At 37.0% G+C, this 20,831-nt stretch overlaps 1 protein-coding gene across 4 annotated transcripts in view; it reads right to left on the bottom strand.

Annotated features, from left to right (window-relative positions):
* The window catches only part of triob (trio Rho guanine nucleotide exchange factor b), a 188,572-nt gene that overhangs the window by 105,210 nt on the left and 62,531 nt on the right, over positions 1–20,831 (bottom strand). For all 4 annotated transcript variants that reach the window (XR_007179212.1, XM_048153955.1, XM_048153954.1 and 1 more), the window contains exons 3-7: positions 20,226–20,300; positions 17,740–17,854; positions 12,233–12,425; positions 10,366–10,854; positions 8,792–8,914 (exon numbers count right to left, since the gene is read on the bottom strand). Coding sequence is in view for 3 of the 4 variants with exons in the window: in XM_048153955.1 (XP_048009912.1) it covers positions 8,792–8,914; positions 10,366–10,854; positions 12,233–12,425; positions 17,740–17,854; positions 20,226–20,300 (995 nt within the window). In the remaining variant the exon portion in view is untranslated. The remainder of the gene's footprint in view (positions 1–8,791; positions 8,915–10,365; positions 10,855–12,232; positions 12,426–17,739; positions 17,855–20,225; positions 20,301–20,831) is intronic.

The following is a 20,831-nucleotide window of genomic DNA, read 5'->3' as shown; positions in this document are numbered from 1 at the left end:
ACTGCAGCAGTCATGTCCGTGCACGTGAAAACCTGGAGCAATAACACAGTCACATGCATATTCAAAAACACACACACACAAACTTTTCAACCCTTAGCTTTAAATCAAGTCCTAATAAAAATGTGATATGCAATGGATGCACAATGCAATGGTGACTATATCAGTAATTTTCTAATTTTTTTGTTATTGGTGTTGATGTGAATCAGCCATTATTAGAAGCATATAAGCATATACTGTATAGACCATTTGGGAGCAGATGTCATAGTTACGTCACTGCAGTTGCGAGCGCATTGTGGTGGCAGAAAAACAGCAGTACCATGTGGAGGAAAACAGGCAAAATCTATGGAATAAGAAAAAAATGTCTTGTGCCTTTGGATGTCAGAATCAGGATGCAAAAAAGACAATCTTCATTTTTATAGAATATCATCTTCGAAGACACCTTTTGAAGCTAAACGCAGACATTATGGTTGCAAGCTATTAAACAGACAGACCATATTGTTGAAACCTACGACCATTACTCTACTATTAAAGCATGAATTTGATGTAAACAATAGGCCTACATAATATTCACATATGCAGTTCATAGTATTCATTGAAATAAAATTTCTCACAATTGAGAGTTCCCTTTCGAATGGGAACTCTACAATGTGTCTTGCATGGATGCTATGGGGACGCCATCAGCGTATCCGGTGTCTGAAGCACATGTGAAAACACTCCAATCTTATTGATTGGTGACAGTCAATCAGATTGAAGTGTAAGAGGATGCCCATAGCACACGTCATCAGCTTTTTTTGTCTTCAGGGGCCGTTTGTATTGTTAGCACATGGTGAAGGCAGGATAATTGAAAATCCCAGGTCTTTGACACCTGAGGACATGCACAACCTGTGCTTCAGTGCTCGAGGGTTCTGATGCGGCCACTGTGAGAAATTTACTATGAGAAAGCTCCGTTCATGCTTGTCCCTGTTCTTGAGGGATGTGGGACAAGTGTCTGCAACCCGCAGCTCAGGCCAAGCTGTTTACGAGGCAAAGCGGAGGCTTCAGTTGTGGGGATCGCAGGTTGAGCTTGCCGAGGAGTTCAAAAAGAGGTTGGCTCTTTCTTGAACCTCGATCGCAGGCTCAAGCAATCTGCTCGATCAGGAAGTGCTTTTTCTCGAGTCATCTGATCCAGCAGATAGCACATCGCTAGCACCATCCAGCCAAGAGGAAATTAATGTGGTTGAAGAAGGCGAGGAAAGTCTTCTCAACCTGCCAGCTCTGCATACGGGGAATTGCTGGATGTCATTGCCCATGCCACATCCAGATTGACACGAAGAAGAAGAGGCAGGATCTCAAAGAAATTATTAATAAGAAGCGCTTCAGTAAAGACCCGAATTCTGACAAGAAATAACATCTCTCCTCTTCCAGCTTTCTTCTTCTTTTTTAGGTCCTAGAGAATTATTTTAACTAGAGCAGGGTTTGAGTTGCCTCCAGAAGTTTCAAGGGTCTAAAAGTAAGGATGGACTCCCCTGTGGCACTCGGGGTTGAGCTTCTCGAGGCTCCCCTTTGGAGGGGCGGCATTATCAGTGAAAGTAGCCGTTGTAATAAAAAAAAAAGACAACAGGGCTCCCTTTGGTAAGCTGCCCTTTGAGCCGTAGGACTGAGTGAGGTGTCCCTCTCCATCTGTTTCAGATAATTAAGTAGCATCCCTTGCCCTCCTTTCTCTCAGTTATCCAGGTTAGAGAGTAGAGGTTTTGCCAAAAAAAAGTAAAAGCGATTCTCCTTGTTATGTTGGACCAATCTTTTATGAATAAAATTATTTGAATCTGCCTGGGTTCTGAGAAGAGTGTCAAGCAGGGCGTGAGCACTCCCCTTCTTGTATAGGGTAATTTAATAGAGCTGCAGCTCCCCTGCGGCTGCCTGGGGGATATGTTTATTACAAGAATCGGTTGCATTAAAGTATTTGCCATAAGTATGCGCCACAGCCATTTGTATATGACCTGAACCACACTGTATATGAAAATTGAGGTGCATTTTCCCCAGAAGTAGTGGTACTGCGGTCTGTGTACGTATGTGCCCGGATGGGTATTTGTTCCCCATAGCTTCCATCCAAGGTGCAATGTAGAGTTCCAAATCAAAAGGGAAAGTCTCAGGTTACCACTGTAACTGTGGTTGCCTGAGAAGGGGAACGAGACACTGTGTCTTGTTGTCATGCCAGTGGGTCTGCCTGCATGTCTCCTTCAGACAAAGAAGTTGATGATGTGTGCTAAGGGTGCCCTCCTATACTTCCGAGTGCTCTGCTAATGATGTCATGGACTGTCACCAACGAATATGATTGGAATGTTTTTACACGTGCTTCAGACACTGGATATGCTGATGGCGTCCCCATAGCGTCCATACAATATGCAGTGTCTTGTTCCCCTTCTCAGGGAACCACGGTTACAGTCGTAAGTTCAGTTGTTTATATCTCCCAATTCAGACTTTAGAATTCACATTATGAGTTTATATTACAATTCTGAAGGGAAAAAGACAAAAATAAACTCACTATGTGGGAATGTGGGAAATAAACTCGCAATTCTGAGGAAAAAAGACAGAATAACGAATTGTGAATCTCACAATTCAGATTTTTTTTTTTTCATAATTGTGAGATATAAACTCAGAATTGCGAGATATAATCTTGCAGTTGCCTTTTTATTCTTTTATTATGTGGCTTCCATAGACTGCTACTGCAGAACCGTCACTTTCTGCCACGAGGTAGGCTTCGCCCGCTAAACATGTCATCTCTGTTTGCAACCACCCTAATGGTCTATATCAGATAAGCATATATATCAATACTGAAATTGTTATACGGTGAACCCATATGTAATACATTAGCATATGACACATAAATATACTCTGAACGGTGAATAATTCTATGATCTGCTGTCAATTTGACCAAAAATTGAAATTTAAAGATGACTGTTTCTAAATAATGTAGCCTGCATATGTAGATAAGCCAATCAAAAGTCACTGGTGCCCACATGCATAAATTAAATGTATTTATACCAGAGAAGTCAGGATGGAAAATAGTTATATTAACTTTGTACAGCCTCACCCCAAGCCTGGTTTTTCAGAGCTGCTTGGAGAAGATAGACATGCACCAGTAAACACAAATTCATCAAATCCCTCTGTTATGTATCACAGACCTTGTGGATTTCATCATGGAAACAATTAAGAGCTTCTGGTAACTCATTTTCATGTAAATCTAAAGCAGCTTAAAGTAACCTCTGGCTTAACATATGTTAAGTATAATGGGTGCTATTGTCATGTCAATGACCAGCATGTGGTTTATTAGTAAAATTGACTTTTTTACATGGAGGGCACATCAGAGAAATCAGTTTGTACGATTTACACAATTTACAGAACTCGAGGAACTCGTCATTTCAGCCTCTTGTTTGAGGCATAAATGACACAAAACAAAGTATACCATGTGTTGGGTTTTCGTGTTTTATGGGGACATTCCATAGACATAATGATTTTTATATTGTACAAACTGTATATTCTATTCCCTAACCCTCAACCTACACCTAATCCTACCCATCACAGAAAACATTACACTTACATTTTCATAAAACATCATTCTGTATGATTTAAAAGCTTTTCCCTTATCTGGAGTAATTTTTTATAGTTTTGAAGGAAGCAGGGGCTGCATTTATTTGATCAAAGACAATAAAAACAGTAAAATTGTGAAATAATATTACAATTTAAAATAACTGTTTTCTATTGTTACACATTTTATTAATTCAGAAGTCATTCTTATATGCTGAAGTAACATATCTTATGATTATCACAGTTGAAAATGCTTAATATTTTTGTGGAAACTTCAGAAGAATAGCATTTATTTGAAAACTATTTAAGTCTTTACTGTTATTTTTGATCAATTTAATGCATCCTTTCTGAATAAATGTATAAACTTATTTCAAAGAGAAAAATCTGACTGTCCCCACACTTTTACAAAGTAGTGTCTGCCTATATATAGTTAAAATACGTATATTTTTATTTAATTTTACACACATTCCATTTTAAATTTGTTTTGTTTATTTTCTTCACCTTTTCTGTTTTGTTGTAATACCTACTGTACCATATAAGAAAACCCAAACACACTGCTGCTCCCAGTCCAACGAGAATTCAGCACGGAAAGAAATTTTTTAGTGTTTGATTTGTTTTGTTTTTTTCAATCGTATTCTAGTGAAACATCTGCATTAACTATATTTGGATAGAAATAAGTTAATTTTCTGACCCCTAAAACAGAAATCAAGAAAAAGACATGTCGTGTGCAGACGGAGGAAGTGCTCTACCTACATTTTCACAGATCACATTACAGGACCTGAACACAGCCAAGACACACATACCAAAGAACAAAAGCCTTCCTCACATGAAAAAAAAACAAAAAAAAAACACTTCATAACAGTACCGGACCCTGAAATATACTTAAACAGAGAGTCACGCAAGGACAGTACACCCTTCACTCTTACAGACACACATAAATCCCAGGTTTAATATTAGTATGCAAAGCCTTTTTTCTCTTACAAAGACTGGGTGATTAGAGGAGGAGTGCCTGGAACATTATATCTCCCTCTGGATGTCTCTGGGACTAATCAATACACCAGCATGATGGGAGATTACCCAGCCATGAGTAAAATGCCTTTAGCCAGAGGAGTGTTTTCTACATGTTGTCCTCCAGATTGTCTTTCATAAGAGAGTGGGGGCTGAGTTCATTTACAACTTGACAAGCATAACGTTCCGCTCAGGTGACATTACCCCTGGAACTCAATGACATAGCTGCTTAAGCATGTCTATTACGAAAGGTTACAACCAGGCTCCCAGAGTGCCATGCAATGGACATTAACATCTCCATAAATCGCCTATTGAATTACTGTCAATACAAATGCCACAGGACCTGGCTGCAGGCTATTAAAATGTAGTGACCCTGGACTCCACTAGGGGGTGGGCTATCAGCATATAGTATTATTGATTATTAAAGATCACCATTAAATCAAAACTGACTATTCTTTTTTTCCTTTTCTTTTTTTTTTTTACAGAATGTTGCAGTGTTTATTATAATGATTCAACCGTGCACATTATTATTATTTAAAAATTCATATGCCCTTGTAATCTTTAATCAACAACATTAACCTCCCCTCCACCCAATTTCACAACAAAACCCGCCCAATTGCTACTCAAATCTAGCCCAAAACTAGTTTCAGGGTGGGTCCCCCGATAAAAATCCGGGGGGTGAAATCAGGGTTCCCCTGGGAAAAAAAAATCACATTCCAGGGGCTAAATATTATGTTATTTGGGGTCGCTTCAACCCGCGGACATGAAAAACAACCTGCGACAGCAATGTTAAAGTAGCCCAATTCCAAAGGAAAACCACAGACTTGGCAAAACTGCTTCCACCTCGCAACGACATCTTCATGACACGTGTCTCGGCGGAGGGTGTGACTAAATATCCTCCGAAACTGACTGCAAACGGGCAACTTCCTGCGATCTAATCAAATCCCAAGGATAAAATCGTGTCCCGTCCTACATTTTTGTCTCATTTTAAAAGCTATTTCACTGAGATATAAATAACAATAGGGAAGTCGAAAATAGAGAAGACTATTGCAACTTCTGTTTCATTTTGACTTTAAAATACTAAAAGAAGCTTGTTTCCAGTGATCATAACATTAGAGATCAGAGAGGAGTATTCCATTTGTGTGAAATAACAAAGAATCCGATAAACGCAAAACATGCATTAATCAAGTATTTATCAACTGAGTAACCAACTGACACTTGAACCAAGTTAAGGTAAAAAGTGTTTACATCCGTTCATGCCTCATATCAGGCAGGAAATAAGGCTCCTAGGACTTCCTGAAGAGGTGCCTGCAGTGCCCCAGGCTGCCCGACAGTCAGGCTAACCCAAAGTAAACAGTTGACAAAGCATTTCATCCATTAAGTTCTGCACAGTTATAGCAACGTGAGAGGGGGTAGTCAGTTCTCACAGCTGAGGCAGGACATGTGATTTAGCATACTCAGCCAAACCTAACACACTAACAAAGGAGCAACAAAGAGCCTGATAACAACCTATAAAAACATCCTAATTGGAAAGGGTCAAAACTTTAAAAGTTATAGAAATATTTACGGGTGGAGAACATTAGCTGCATTTAATTGTACATTTTTAGTTAATTTCCATCTCTATGGTATGTTTTTCAAGATCTACACTTAAAAAAAAAAAAAAAGATTCTAGCTAGTTTGCTCAGTTTATTTAAATGAAATAAGCTGAAACAACACAAGTCTTTAGATTTTTACTAAATTGTCATTTGCACTCAATTTAATTACGTTAAATGAAATAAAATTTATAAAATGTTAAGTTAACTTAAACCATTTGTGTTGGGACTACATGAATAATTTCTGTTGCATTGACTGACACTGGGCATTATGTTCAACGAAAACATACGTATTTTGCTCCATACTTATATTTCTTTATTGTTTTTCAAAATCTATTTTGTTTTAATATCTTTCTTTGTTTTCTTGTTTATCTGTGTATTTGAATTACCTATATTGTTTGTTTTTCTAATTGTTCATCAAAATCTGTTTTATTTCAACATATATATAGTTTTTCTTAATTGTTTATCTAAATGTTTTTTTTTAGCTATAAAATATAACTAACAAAAATGATTAGATATATATAAAAAATACACAAATCAATAGCACACTGTTGTGCACTTTAATAAAATGGCTTCATTCATGAAACTTTCAAAAATAAGTGCAATCAATCGTATTAATTAGTGTGTATTAGTGTGCACAGAATCTCTCCTCCGGATTCACAAATGCTTCATAAACTCCAGACTTGATAGTTAAACATATGTCAATGAATTCCAATCATTCGTAAACAGGGTGCAAGTGCAAGATCACTACAACTGCTCATGAATTTTGCTCAAGCAAATCAAGGCTTTCCTCCATCGCTTGCCGTTTTTGTTTTTACCAGGTTTGTGCAAAGGACTGATGTAGTAAGACATTGATTTTTAAAGATGAAATTCAATGTACGCCTTATTAATGATGAATACTAGCATTTTCATAAAAAAAAAAAAAAAAAAAAAAAAAAACATATATAAAGAGAATGCTTAACCGTTTAGCATGCTGCATTCTTATACTGGACTCATCTGCTCATCTGTACTGTATATAGTGTGCATCATCAATAAGCTGTATGAATATGATTTTTTAATATCACTGTTGTACATTAAGGCCCTTTAAGTGTTTTTAATGTTAAGCTTTTTAAAATGTCCCACTGTTTTTAGTGACTGAAATACTACGGCAGGTGCTATATATGGATCACAATTGCCCAAAACCTCCTTTTATTTTCATATTTTTTCTTTTTCTTCATTTGAGAGATGATCTAATTAACCATGGCTTGAAATAGATGGAAAAAGTACAGGCCTGTGCTGCGGTTCAATGCATGTTTTACCCTCCAGGTCTCCGTGCCAGTCACATGTCTGAAAACTATGATTTGTCTCCTGCTTTATAGCTGAACTGAATTTAATAATTTATGAATTTTGCAACATCAGCACTGTCATTGAACTAAATTGATGTTCAACATTGCACTGAATTGAAGCTGTATAATCACACTATAGAGCTGCTTTATAGCTGAAATAGAAGTCAAAATGGATGGATTATGCAACATTACCTGTTATTAAACTGTTAATAAATGTGACGACTTAAAACATTTGGATGTTTTATGCACCATTTATAAGAGGATGGGATCAATTAACACTTTTACGAATGCAAAAATGTACATTAGAATAGCTTTACGAATGATTTAAACAAAAATTCATTCTTTTTATGTTTAATGAATGAGGCCCAATGTGTGCTATAATTTTGCAAGGACAGTTACCACTTACATTTTCTGCCAAAAATGTAAAAATCTAGTCAGAAGCTATTAAACTTAATGACTTAAAAGATTAATCTCTTCTGTATATATATATTCAATGCATTTAAACTACTGGTCTATTAAGCATTATTACTGTTTAATGACTTATTAATGAAATATACAAGTGTTATCACATTTATCCCCTTCAAATTTGAGGGAAAAAAAAAAAAACATTCTCTATGAATTTACAAAATGTGAAAACATTTAAAACTACATTGGTCATTTGTATGAGGCCACACTGCATACAGACACATGCTGCAGACTCTTCCTATTGGCTGGACAGCAGTAACATTTAGATATGGATGGGCAGATGGCAGATGAGACCATAGAGATGGAAAATCAGTGATTGATGCCATGCCGTTTTCTTGTGAAACTCTCTCCCTTTGAAATCTACTGGGGGTGATTAACGAATCTGTCAGGGTCACTTACACACACACACACACACACACACACACACACACACACACACACACACACACACACACACACATTGGGTTTCCATGTTTTATGGGGACTTTTCATAGTAATTTTTATACTGTATAAAAGGCATAAAAGGTCAAAAAATACTGGTACTACTATCTTTGTGGGGACATTTGTTTGGTCCTCACAATGTAGGGTTTACCAAGACCATGCACACACATGATGTATCGACGTGTGACTGTTCTCCAGTGGCATTACCTACCCTTCAAGCATATATTGACATGACTACTATATGACAACACAAAATTCATTCTTGCATGACTAAGTGAGTCAGGGCACGTGTACAAGAACACATCATATTAATGATGTAACACACATCAAGCTGCACTGTTACAATGCCTCAGGTGGTGACAGATATTACTGCTGGACCACTGGACACAGTCTTACCATGCAGTTCATTGCAAAGTGGTTGTGCTGGGTCTGCAGCTCCAGCACGTGCTGATGGTTGGCTCCTATCTCTGTGTAGGTTGTCAGGAACAGGCCTTTATTATGGACAATCCAATCAAACATCTATTGAGAGGAAAAATGGAAGGCATGAACTGTAAAATATATCTATTGTTTTGATGTTATACTTCAATACACTCTCATAAAGAAACTCTCCATCACTCTATCACACACTATCAAAAAAATCCTCAAAACACGACTTAATTGAAATTTTAAAGGATTTTGTCATTTTCTATTTAAAAGGATTGTTTTCAATCTTGCTTATCTTTGGATTTATATGTCGGGAACCATATCAATCCATGGTTTTATTATTTTTTTATTTTTTTAAGAGAAATTCTGAATCGTTATTTTTTATCTTAACACTTTTATATTACTGTATACAGACTGGTATAACATTTAACTGTGCTTACTCATACACTACCATTCAAGTGTTTGGGGTCATTATTATTTTTTTAAAGAAATGAATACTTTTACTCTGCAAGGATGCAATAAATTGATCAAAAAAAAAAAAAATTGTAGCAAAACAATTCTATTTAAATGAAATGCTGTTCTTTTAGCTTACTATTCATCAAAGAATCCTGAAAAAAAGGAAGAATATTAGAATGATCTCTGAAGGATCATGTGACACTGATGATTGGAATACAGTATTTTACTGTATTTCTTGATCAAACAAATGCAGCCTTGGTGAACATAAGAGACTTTTTTAAAAACACAAAACTTTTGAATGGTAGTGTACGTGTCAGTTATGGTTTATATTGTACTGTATATATCCATTAGAATGTGACGTTAATCCGACAGTATTGTAACAAAAATATATCTGTGTTGTCTCCATGTGATAAAGTCCTCTTTGTCATTCTAACCATATATAACAGCCAAGATCGCAGTATTTTCACAAAATCCCCTGAAAAACAGTTTGGTTGTGCATATATAAACAATACTTTTCAAAAGTACGGACTGTGGTACTGATCGGTACTGAAATTTTAAAAATGTGACGCTTTGAGCATTGTTGAGAGTATTTGTAAACACCTCTGATTGGCCATTGTGTTGACACGCTCATCGGATATGTCTGTGATTGGCTTCAATGATCAATGTCTGAAAAGCACAAAGTCTGAAAGCACACAGAATTGTTTGAATCTGAAAGCGTTTTAAAAGCGCGAGCAGGAGCGCTTGAAATCAGGTGTCTATCAGCGGACTCGGAGGGGTTTAGAGAGACATAATCCTTGAACAAACCGTTTTCAGACTCTGAGAAATTAGGTGATGTGCAATGTATTTTAGGTATTTTTTGATGCATGCATTTCTATTGTAGGAGACCTCCAAAACAAAATTAGGAACCTCTGAAATAGCATTATAGGGGCACTTAAAGAATATAAAATATAGAACACTTGAAATATCACACGAAAGTACAAATATTAAGTAAAAAATTCTCTTTGTATATTGTATCTTCTATATGTTATTGTCCTAAAACCTGTCAAGTTCTGTTCTTATTAAACCTCACATATACTGTAGTATGTTCATACCTTCTCTGCATCCTGCTGAAAGAGTCTTAGCTGGAAGCACTGATCCAGTTTGACTTTGCGCATGTGCCAGGCTTGGTGGAGATGTTGGCGTGTGCCGTGAAGTTTATCAAGAAGTGCCTGGACTTTCGGAGCTAATCCCTGGATATCTCCTCTGCCTTTCTCCCCACACTGGATTCGTTGAAGCAGGCATTGACCCTCACCATCTAACTCCTCCACTGGAGCTTTAGTGACCTTTTTCTTTAGAGACGCGTGTTCCTCCATAGCACGCCGAGACCCATCCAGGTCTGTCGGCAGGTCCCGCTGGGACACCATGTCCTGGAGTTCTTCCAAACGGGCTAGGATGCGAGCTGCATTGCTTGTGAAGTCTTCAAAGGCCACTCGGACTTCGATCCACTCCTCATGGTCATAATCCAGACTGCCCTCGAAGTCTGGAGTCAGCTGGGAAGGATCAACCACTTTGGTCAAACCCTCGAGGGACACCATGATGGTCTGAAAGGATGAAAGTAGGACACTTGGGTTCACATTCTTAATGGGTTCATATTCTGAATGAATCAGATAAAAAAAAAAAAAATATATATATATATATATATATATATATATATATATATATATATATATATGGGAAAATATAAAAAATATAAAACTAATTCAAAATATTAATAAAAGCTATAATAGTATCTCAATGATACATGATACTACAATAACACTGCCCCAGGAAAGGAAGTTAAAATAAAAATTAACTAAATATTTTAAGACAGCATCCTAACTGAAATTTGGAAATTAGAACTGTTTTATTTCAGTTTTAGTTTTAGTTAACAATAACAACACTGCATTGCAGAATCAGTAGGCAACACACTAGGTTTTGAAATTATGTTTAATATCTGTTGAATTCTATTTTGATATCTGCTTGATTTTGCTATTGATATCTCTGCACTGTTTCCACAAGTCTTGACATATACATACATTTTTGGCGAATTGTCTTCATTTTTGCAATTTACCATCACAATGTATTATTTTACATGCGGGTGTGCTTTTTGATGTGACATCTTTACAACAACCAAAACAGATCACTGCAACCTCTGATAATATTTTGGCAGCTCTGGGTTCTGAATGGATCACTTGTGTCAGTGGGAGGTTTCCAAGAAGCTGCAATCATTATTTAAAACAACATTGCAATTAAACACTGATTGGATGATGAATGCAAACCCTACTGGATCAGTTACATTGAACACTTTACTTAAAGGAGCCAGAAAAAACATTCCAGAGATTGCATCTCAGGTCATGTTATTAGAGACAACAGCAGACACATGAGCGGATAGTGGACACTTGAGACTTGGTGGTGGATAGAGAGCAGAACTTCAAGACAGTCTGGTCTGCATTATATTGATGCAATTATATGTATTTTCCAGTGTTTAGGTGTAAACAGCTTCAAATCATATTTGTGATGCAGTTATAAACGCCTAATATGTATCAATTACATATATATTACAATATAATAACACTTTTTAAGCTTGTGCTGCACTAGATGTGTTAATTTAAGAAACCTCCATTGGGAGATTAAGCCTTCAGATTAAATATAACATTACTGCATGCGTCTTCCTCTCAGCTGTTTGTTGAAATAGGTCAGAGGTAATTTTGACAGCTCTACTTTCACACCAGCAAGATAGAATGTTCTAGTAAAACATAAATAGATTTTGTTATCACTTTATTTTTATTCCTTTAATTTTTCCTTGAAAAAAAAAATGTAATCTCAGACAACAGATTTTAGAAAAATCCAAAACAATATCTTATTGAATATAATATAAACATAACTTCTAATTTATTGTCACTTTCTTTAAAATTACATTAACATGTTTAAAGTGCTTACCTCAAATTCAAACTTGGAACTGCCGAAATTCGTCCTCTGTTTCTGCCAGAAGTTGTCAGGCTTGATGATGAGAGCGACGTGGATGCAGGAAGGAAACGATTCCTGTAGGATCTTCAGCAGAGGTTTGATAGAGTCCCATTTAGATCCTCGCATATCCACGATGACCGTGAATCCATGTCTGCTCACCTCCTCACTACACAAACAAATAAAACACAGCATCAGCTCTTCTGCAAACTGCTGACACTCACATCATTAGGGAGAGCTAAATGAGAGCCGCTTTTTTCAGAGATATCTACAAATCCTTCTCGATTTAAATAATTTAGTGCATCAGATATAATGTGAAGGGACCTTACTTGGAAAAAAAAACAACAAAAAAAACCACTTACCCACATATAATATGTAAAAGGTAAAAGAAATCCTTCTTGCTAAATTGACAGAAAACTGCTGTAGGACAAAAATAAACAAATAAAATGCTAACTAAAGAGCTCTCTAGCTTGAAAAACAGCCTGTTAACTCAAGAGTGTTTTCATATCCACAGCTGCACTTCGCTGGTCTGACTCTTAAACAGGAATGAGCACTGAACAACTCAAAGTCATTCTGACCTCCCTCTCTGTGAGAGAGTGAGAGAGAGAAAGAGATAAGGGGGAGGAAGAGTGAAAGATGATGGAATAATGATGTGAAATAAGATGAGTGAGACAGAGAGAAAAGAGAAGGGGATAACATGATGTGGGGTGATATATGTATATTACCATTAAAAAGTATGGGTTCAATACAATTGTTTATTTTTTAGAATGTATTAAACTGATCAAAAGTGGCAGTAAAAAAATTGCAATGTTACAAAAGATTTATATTTTAATCAAATTCTGTTCTTCAAACTTTCTGTTCATCAAAGAATCCTGAAAAATAACAAAAATATTAAGTAGCTAATGGCTGCTGAAAATTCAATAAGAGACTTGTTTCAAAAATAGTTACAAATCTTACTTTACATAAATAATTAAGCAAGAAAGCATGCCTGTAATTTGAAGTGCTTATATAAACTTTAATTTATATTAATTGATGTAATGTTCTTTAAATCGTTATTTTAGTGTCGGTACTAATTTTCTCAATGGATGAATGTTGTGTGTAATTCCCGTGGATGAATTTGTCTCTGTAAACAGTAAACAGTCTCTGATGTTATCATTGCATCATGTGAAAATGACAAGTTTTCCTTGTTTTATATAGTAATATGAGTTAAAATAATGAATAGAAGTGATTTTATTATACTAGTCTATATCAACACATAAAACGTAAAAGTCTTATGGGTGTACATTCAAAACAGTCTGTGTTTAGACGTTTATCCTGGTGCAATGCCATGCCCTATACACATCCATTTTAAGGGCAATACTATACACACATTTTGGGTTTGATCTCACTAATTGATGGACAAGTTATAATTATTTTATGTGGTAATTGATGGCATGGAGCTTAACTTGTATAAGGCAAGGAATGTTCATTTACAGTCTGAAAGAATGAGAACCCAAGAGTAAGGAAAAGAGAATATTCTTAGGAGGGAAGAAATGGAAGGAGGAAAGAAATGGAAGAGGAATGGAGGACAACCAGTGTGGCCTAAAGTCTGCAGTTTCAGGCCAAACAACATATCTACACCCCTGGCTATCTGATATACACCAGACACCAAAACCAACAACCGTAAGCGTCTATACACTCCCTCACTAAACGCTTGTTTTCCTAACCAGGGGCCACATCTGTGTCTCCAACATAATACTGAATATCTGCACTTCCAAGCAAAGGGTCAGAAGTAAGGAACGGCGTAGGTTTTATGGTGGGGACGTAAAAGGTGTGGACATAAAAGCAGTCAAATTATTGCTAGGGACAATTCAGTAGTCACTGGATATTGGTATAGGGACATGTCCCTATCACCCCTACTAAATTCTATGCCCTTTAAAGTGTGTTATTTATTTTCAAACTGCCATATACTCTGTGCAAAAGTGGAGAATGGACCTCATTCATGTATATATATGTTTTTTTTTTTTTTTTTTTGACAGCGCTTGTCACTGTCTCTTTTTACCCAGCCGTCCAATCACAGTGGAGGAGGGGTGGGACAAGTTCTACAACAACTGAACAACAATGGAGAACTTAATATTACTGGTTAATGCATTTTTATATTGAGTAATATTCTTGCAAATGAGATACTAGTAACACATTACTGCCTGGCATATTCCGTATCATCATAACAACCTAAGGGTCTTAGCTGGAAAAATGCTGCACCTCCAAAGTGGTCTCAAACACCACCAGATGGCCGTTTTCAGAGGAGGACCTGACATTTTTTTAGCTTGTCAAAAATGCTTTGGCGGACACACGTTCACTGAATATTTATTGTTAGGCATATGGCCATTTAGTCTCTTTAGCATTTATGCAATTTACTGGAGCAAAACCAGAGGAGGGAGTTCAGAAGATTCCACAGCGTTCATGGACACGTAATTTGCGTAGTTGTAATTCATAGGCTGGGATTATGCTAATTGTAAATGAGCGTGCCTCGCGTCCTATTTACGAATGATTGGAATTCATTAACATACACAGGCTTGACTATAAAATCTGATGTTTACGAAGCGTTTGTGAATCCGGAGCATAGTTTTCTATGAGGAAGATGTCTGTTTTATGCGCAAATTACTCAGAATTTACTCATATATTTATGAAAGTTTCATGAATGAGGCCCAATGTGTTTCATCGAGAAGTTGAGATTTAATTCATGTATTATTTAGTGTGGCTCAAACAGTGATTATGGACAACATAACAGAAGTAAAGTTTGGAAGAACCCTGAGGCAAATGATAACCTACATAAAGTTTTGAACTGTGCAGAGCTGGAACCCTCTGGCTGAAAGCAGAGATTCACGTGGAGCTGGTTGAGTTTCACTGAGTCAAATCAATGCTAACTACAGAAGGACACAGCAGGGAAAAGACAAACTGGCCATGTGATGTCTAAACAAACCAGAGAACAGGAAGCTTCAAAACCAAAAATTAAAACCAAACAAATCAACAACAAAATCAGGATTTCACAAAATAAATAAATAAATAAATAAATTTACTAGACTTTAACTCAAATGCAAATGATCCTTAACTCACCACAGCAATGCTAAGGTGTTCTCTGTGACTGCTAGAGAACGGCTATGCAGTAGAGTGTGTGTAAGACTGGGAAAAGCTTAGCCATCTCCTTGCCACAGGCATGACGTGTATATGAATATAGATATGAAAACAAATTAAATTAAACAAAATGAAAACTTTTGTTCAAGAAGTGAAGGTGTTTCCTTGAGCAGTAGTTTTCCTTTCATTAGAAACACACTACAGTAGTAACCCTCCATAACACCATAGCAACCATTTAGCAATGCTATAGCAACCACCCAGAACACCCTAGCAGCTGCCTAGCAACACACTATCAGTTACAGTGAACACCCTAGCAATCACCTAACAATGCCATAGCAACCAACCACAACACTCTAGTAACCACCTAGACACACTTTAGCAACCTTTTAAAGCACCATATCATCTGACTAGGAACATCCCTAGCAACACTCTGAGACACCCTTGCAGCAACGCCACTCAGAACACATCAATGCCATAGCAACCACTCTGAACACCCTAGCAGCCACCTAGCAACATCCTAACAATTGCAAAGAACACCCTGGCAACCGGTTAGCATAAGTGCAGCAAACCACCCAGCAATGCCCAAGCAATGCTTTAGCAACCACCCAGAACACACTAGTAACAACCTTAGCAAACATCTGAACACCCAAGTGAGCACAACAGCCTAACAACAAAAGTCAAGTCAAGTCACCTTTATTTATATAGCGCTTTTTACAATGCAGATTGTGTCCAAGCAGCTTTACAGTGATAACTGGTGAATAATTTTGGCTGCACAGCAGCTCTGTAAGAAAATGCTGTCATTGTCCAGCTTAAGTAAATTCAGTATTGATTCATTCCATTGTAAAAATCAATAGTTATTAATTTAGTTAATTTATCTATACATCAGCTCTGGAGAAAACAGCGATGTCATTGTCCAGCTCAATTCAGTTTGCATACAATGGTGTCAATGCAGGCAGATTAAAAACACTGTTAAATATATAGAGTGTCCCCAACTAAGCAAGTCAGAGGCAACAGCAGAAAGGAACCCAAAGGTGACAAAAATTAAAAAAAGGAAAAAAAAAAAAAAAAAAAAAAACTGGGAGAAAAAAAGGTCAATTGTCTATTGTCAGTAGTGCAGAAGTATGAAGCACCACTCACACAAAAGTCACTTTCTGTATGTCAATGCAGTGAATTCACACGTCCAACTGAACTTGCTGCGAACCCCTTCACGATAAATTCCTAATCGCATGGATTCCTATTAAAATGACTGGATTTGCCGGTGAAAATTCAAAGAACAATAGTAAATGTAACCACACTTTTATTGAAAGGGCAATTTAAAATGAATTGGCCAAAAATAGATCAAATGCATGTCTATTTTTCCTTGAGCAGCTGTTCACACGATTCAATGTCATATGATCATTCAGAAATCATTTCAATATGCTAATGTGGTGGTTAGGTAACATTTTTTTACTAATATCAATGTGGAAAACGCGGATTCTTTGACTAATATAAAGTTCAAAACAAGCGCATAGATTTTTAATTTAAGGGAGAAAGCTATATACATCGACCGTACGCAGAGATGGCGCAGAGTTCTGACGTGGAGGCGTATATTGGGATTGTACAGAGACCTACAGATACTGCCATCAAGATGACTTTCTAGGGAAGCAAGACAATGCCAGGCCTCATTCAGCACATGCTTCATCACAGTGGTTTCTTAGACACTCCAGACCGAAGAAGAGATGTGCTTGATTACCTGCCTGCAGTCCAGATCTGTCTCTTATTGAAACTTTATGGCACATCATGAAAAGGAGAATCAGACACAGATGACCACAGACTGCTGAGCAGCTGACTTTTATCAGGTGAGGTTGGGCAAAAATTCCATTTGAAAAATCCATTTGAAATCCTCAATTGCTAAATGATTAAAAGTGTAATTAAAAGGAAAGGTGATGTGACACAGTGGTAAACATGCCATTGTCCCAACTTTTTTGGAGTGTGTTGCTGCCACCAAAATCAAAATTTGTTTAAATTTACAAAATACAATTAAGCTGGTCAGTGAAAATAAGGAAAATCTTTTATTTGTACTTTTGTCAGTTAAATAAAAGTTCAAGAAAATTAACAAATCAGAGATTCTTGATTTTATTGCATTTTACAAAATGTTTTGGGGTTGTATATCAAATGCAGGACTATCTTTCCTTGAGCTGTTAAGGTGAACACATTGGTGACTGAACCGAAACTTTACAATTCCAGCTGCTGGCTGGCTTCCATGCCTGTGCTCCCTTGGAATCAATCCCTCAATGTTTCGACTGGCTGCACCTGATCTGTTATGACTATGAATTGTGTTGCATAATAATGTTCACACTGCCACAAAGACGCACAAACACAAGTAGTACCTGGGGATGCCTGCGAGGTACGCAATAAGTCGTCTAAGGTCCTCCTGTCGTATTCTGTCATGGTTACTCCTGGCTGGAAATGTAAGGACTGGCCCTCCACGACGATCTCTTCCACCTGCAGGTCAAATAAAAACACAATTTGTTTGGCTGGAACAACAACATCTGTGTCACTCAAGCATTAGTAAAGCAGGGCAATGTCTCATCTCAAAACAAAATTGAGTCCAACTAGCATACCTACTGTATATAGTAATGCTTTGGAACACCATGGCCTACTTATCTTGGCTGACCACGCCAATACATTTCTGAGTAAAACTCTTTGACTAGCTGCAGTTTTTGTCTAATACAGAATATGATGCCTAATAGAGTAATATCATTGCTTCATATCGTTATTCCATACCAACTTCCATTAAACTCTCTTTGAAGTACAGAGGTGGAAGAAGGGCAAAATTGGAAATGAGTTTTATCTCTACTTAGGCAAGCTGAGCTGACGATAAGCAAGTTGGCCTGCCAAAGATTAAGATGTTCGTAAGCTATCTGGGTCAGCAGCCAGCTAAACACTCACTGCATTTCCCCAGTGATGCTGCTCTGCCTTTGAGCTCATATATCTGAGAGTGTTAAAGACTGTCACTGCAAATAAGTTTCCTCTTGTTAATATTCATAGAAATCCAGGCCTTTGGATAAGAAGCAAACACTTTTAAATAAATGGCTTAGAATGTAATTGTAACAATCTTGTTCTGTTTTGGCTTCACATTCATTCCGTTTTGCCTGAGTCCTCTGTGATTCTCCCCTGATCGTAGTTCCTTTGATTACTCTGTCTGTGTACTTAAACCCTTATGGTACATTTACATGACAACGAATGTCAGATGTTTTTAGATGAAAACGCTTTAAAAATAATTCCCGTTCATACGGATTCACGACTAAAATCGCTGTACATGTCAAATGCTGACTGAAAATGCGACAATTTGAGTGAAGAAGAGACATTTCATTCTTAGCTTTATATTCCGAAATGTCCATTCAGTATAAACTCAATGGTACAGTCGGCAATTCGAGGAAGCAAAATGCTTGAGCTTATGTAAAAAGGTCACGTGCTACGTTTATCCAATCGATGACACTGACACCACCAACATGCAAATAAGAATGTTAACCCAGGGTTTAGGAATGTACAATGTGAAACGTCAGCTTATGAATACCCAGGATTAATTGTTAACCCCGGGTAAATTATGAGCAGTGTGAAACGTGCAGCAAGATAACCCAGGATTCCGTTTACCTGGGTTTAGAATGACACAGGGTTAACCATTTCAAGTGTGAAAAGCACTATTCTTTTACAGAGCACTCGAGCCAAACGTGCATGATCATTTCACAGATCCGCATTTTTGTTGTTTACACAGAGATGATAAAGGTATTGTATTCAAAAACTTGCACTCTGAAAGCTGCTTTCAAAAATTTGCATTTCCAGGCCCCCAAAACACAGCTGAATGAATGGCCAAAACGGGAAAAAGGTTTTCCATTTTTAGGTGAAAACAGTGTTGTGTTAACGTTAGTTTCACTTTGTTTCCTCTGTTCATTGTTCAGTGTCATCTTAGTTTATCGTGGTTGTTTAATATATCTTTTGTGTTCTCATGTGTTTCTTGAGCAGTGTTATTAAAGACTGTGTTGGCTTAATTATCTGTAGTGGGAAACAACCATTTTCTGTTTTAATATTTTTAAATGTAATTTATTTCTGTGAATTTTCAACAGCATTTACTCCAGTTTTCAGTGTCACGTGATCCTTCAGAAATAATTCAGAAATATGCTGATTTTGTGCTTAAATAACATTTCTTAGTATTAGTATTACTATCAATATTGGAAATATTTGTGCCGCTTAACATTTTTGTGGAAACCATGATACACTAACATTAAGTTCAAAACAATGTCATCTATTATAAATAGAAAACTTTTGCAACATTATTTCTGTCATTACAAATCTCTAAGAGTTTGGCATGGTAAGGCATATAACAATGTTCATGTGTTTGGTCTTAGTGGAATAAAACTGCTACGCTGCTGCTGCTGTTATTGCTGCTGCTACTGATTTTAGCTGCTGCTGCAGAGCAAGAACAGAACTTGCCACTGCCAGTAGACATATGACAAGCTGCTGTGAGCAAAAAGACATGTTGCTGCTGTACAAGCATATATGAATCACAGAATATCGCAGATTGCAGATCTGTACAGGTGGAGCTGGGGAAGATGGAGGGTTTCTGAAAGTGTGCTGCAAACTGCTACAGCAAACAAGTATTTGATTGTTGAGCAAAAAGCTCACTGGATAATGATACAGTGGAAGCCATTCAGCTGTGCTGTATGCTGGGTTAAAGACTTCAACAATCAGCCTGCAACATCTAGAGTTTCATGATAGAAATTTCTATAATTGATTTACTGTTTTTTTTTTCATACTGCATCCTCCTTGCTGAATAAAAGTATTATTATTTATTTATTTATTTTTTTTGGCTCACCTGATAAGAATGCCACCTTTTCCTTAAGGATTGGAAGAACTTCAATGGCCTTCATGTCTTCATTTCTGTGGAACCCTGGAAGGATTCAAAAGCTGGTAAGTCTCCAAAGCACATGATGACAAACACATTCATTCACACAACTTGTAAACAGGAAAAGCAACACATGATTTCATTTATCCATAGCTTGATGAGTCTACATTTATGAATCAGCAACCTACAATTATGACAGGATAATAGCTGAAACATGCCCAGTATTATTCCATTCAGATTTTTATTTACTTCAATGTGTTTAAATGTCTTTAATTATATGGTGTGCCGTTAATAACGTATTTAGTGCTCTATGTCATGGCCTACCCAGTCAGAGACACATGCCCGCTCCACCCTCTCCTCCCCAACACTGATCTTCATTTTCTCTCTCCCCCGCCTACTCACCAGATGGCAAGATCTTAATTCATCCACAGCTTTGCCAATTCATGTGCACATATAACATGCTAATGTGTACTCATTGACACCAATCTCCCGCAATACAAATAGTGTCAAAATCATGCCTTAAAAAACTGGCAAACATATCTATCTAAAGAATAACTGGGACATAACAAAGTCATC

Source organism: Megalobrama amblycephala, linkage group LG13 (genome assembly GCF_018812025.1).
Source record: "Megalobrama amblycephala isolate DHTTF-2021 linkage group LG13, ASM1881202v1, whole genome shotgun sequence".
NCBI classification, from domain to species: domain Eukaryota; kingdom Metazoa; phylum Chordata; class Actinopteri; order Cypriniformes; family Xenocyprididae; genus Megalobrama; species Megalobrama amblycephala.
The sequence above is the reverse complement of the archived record's forward strand: the minus strand, read 5'-3'. Positions and strand labels throughout refer to the sequence as shown.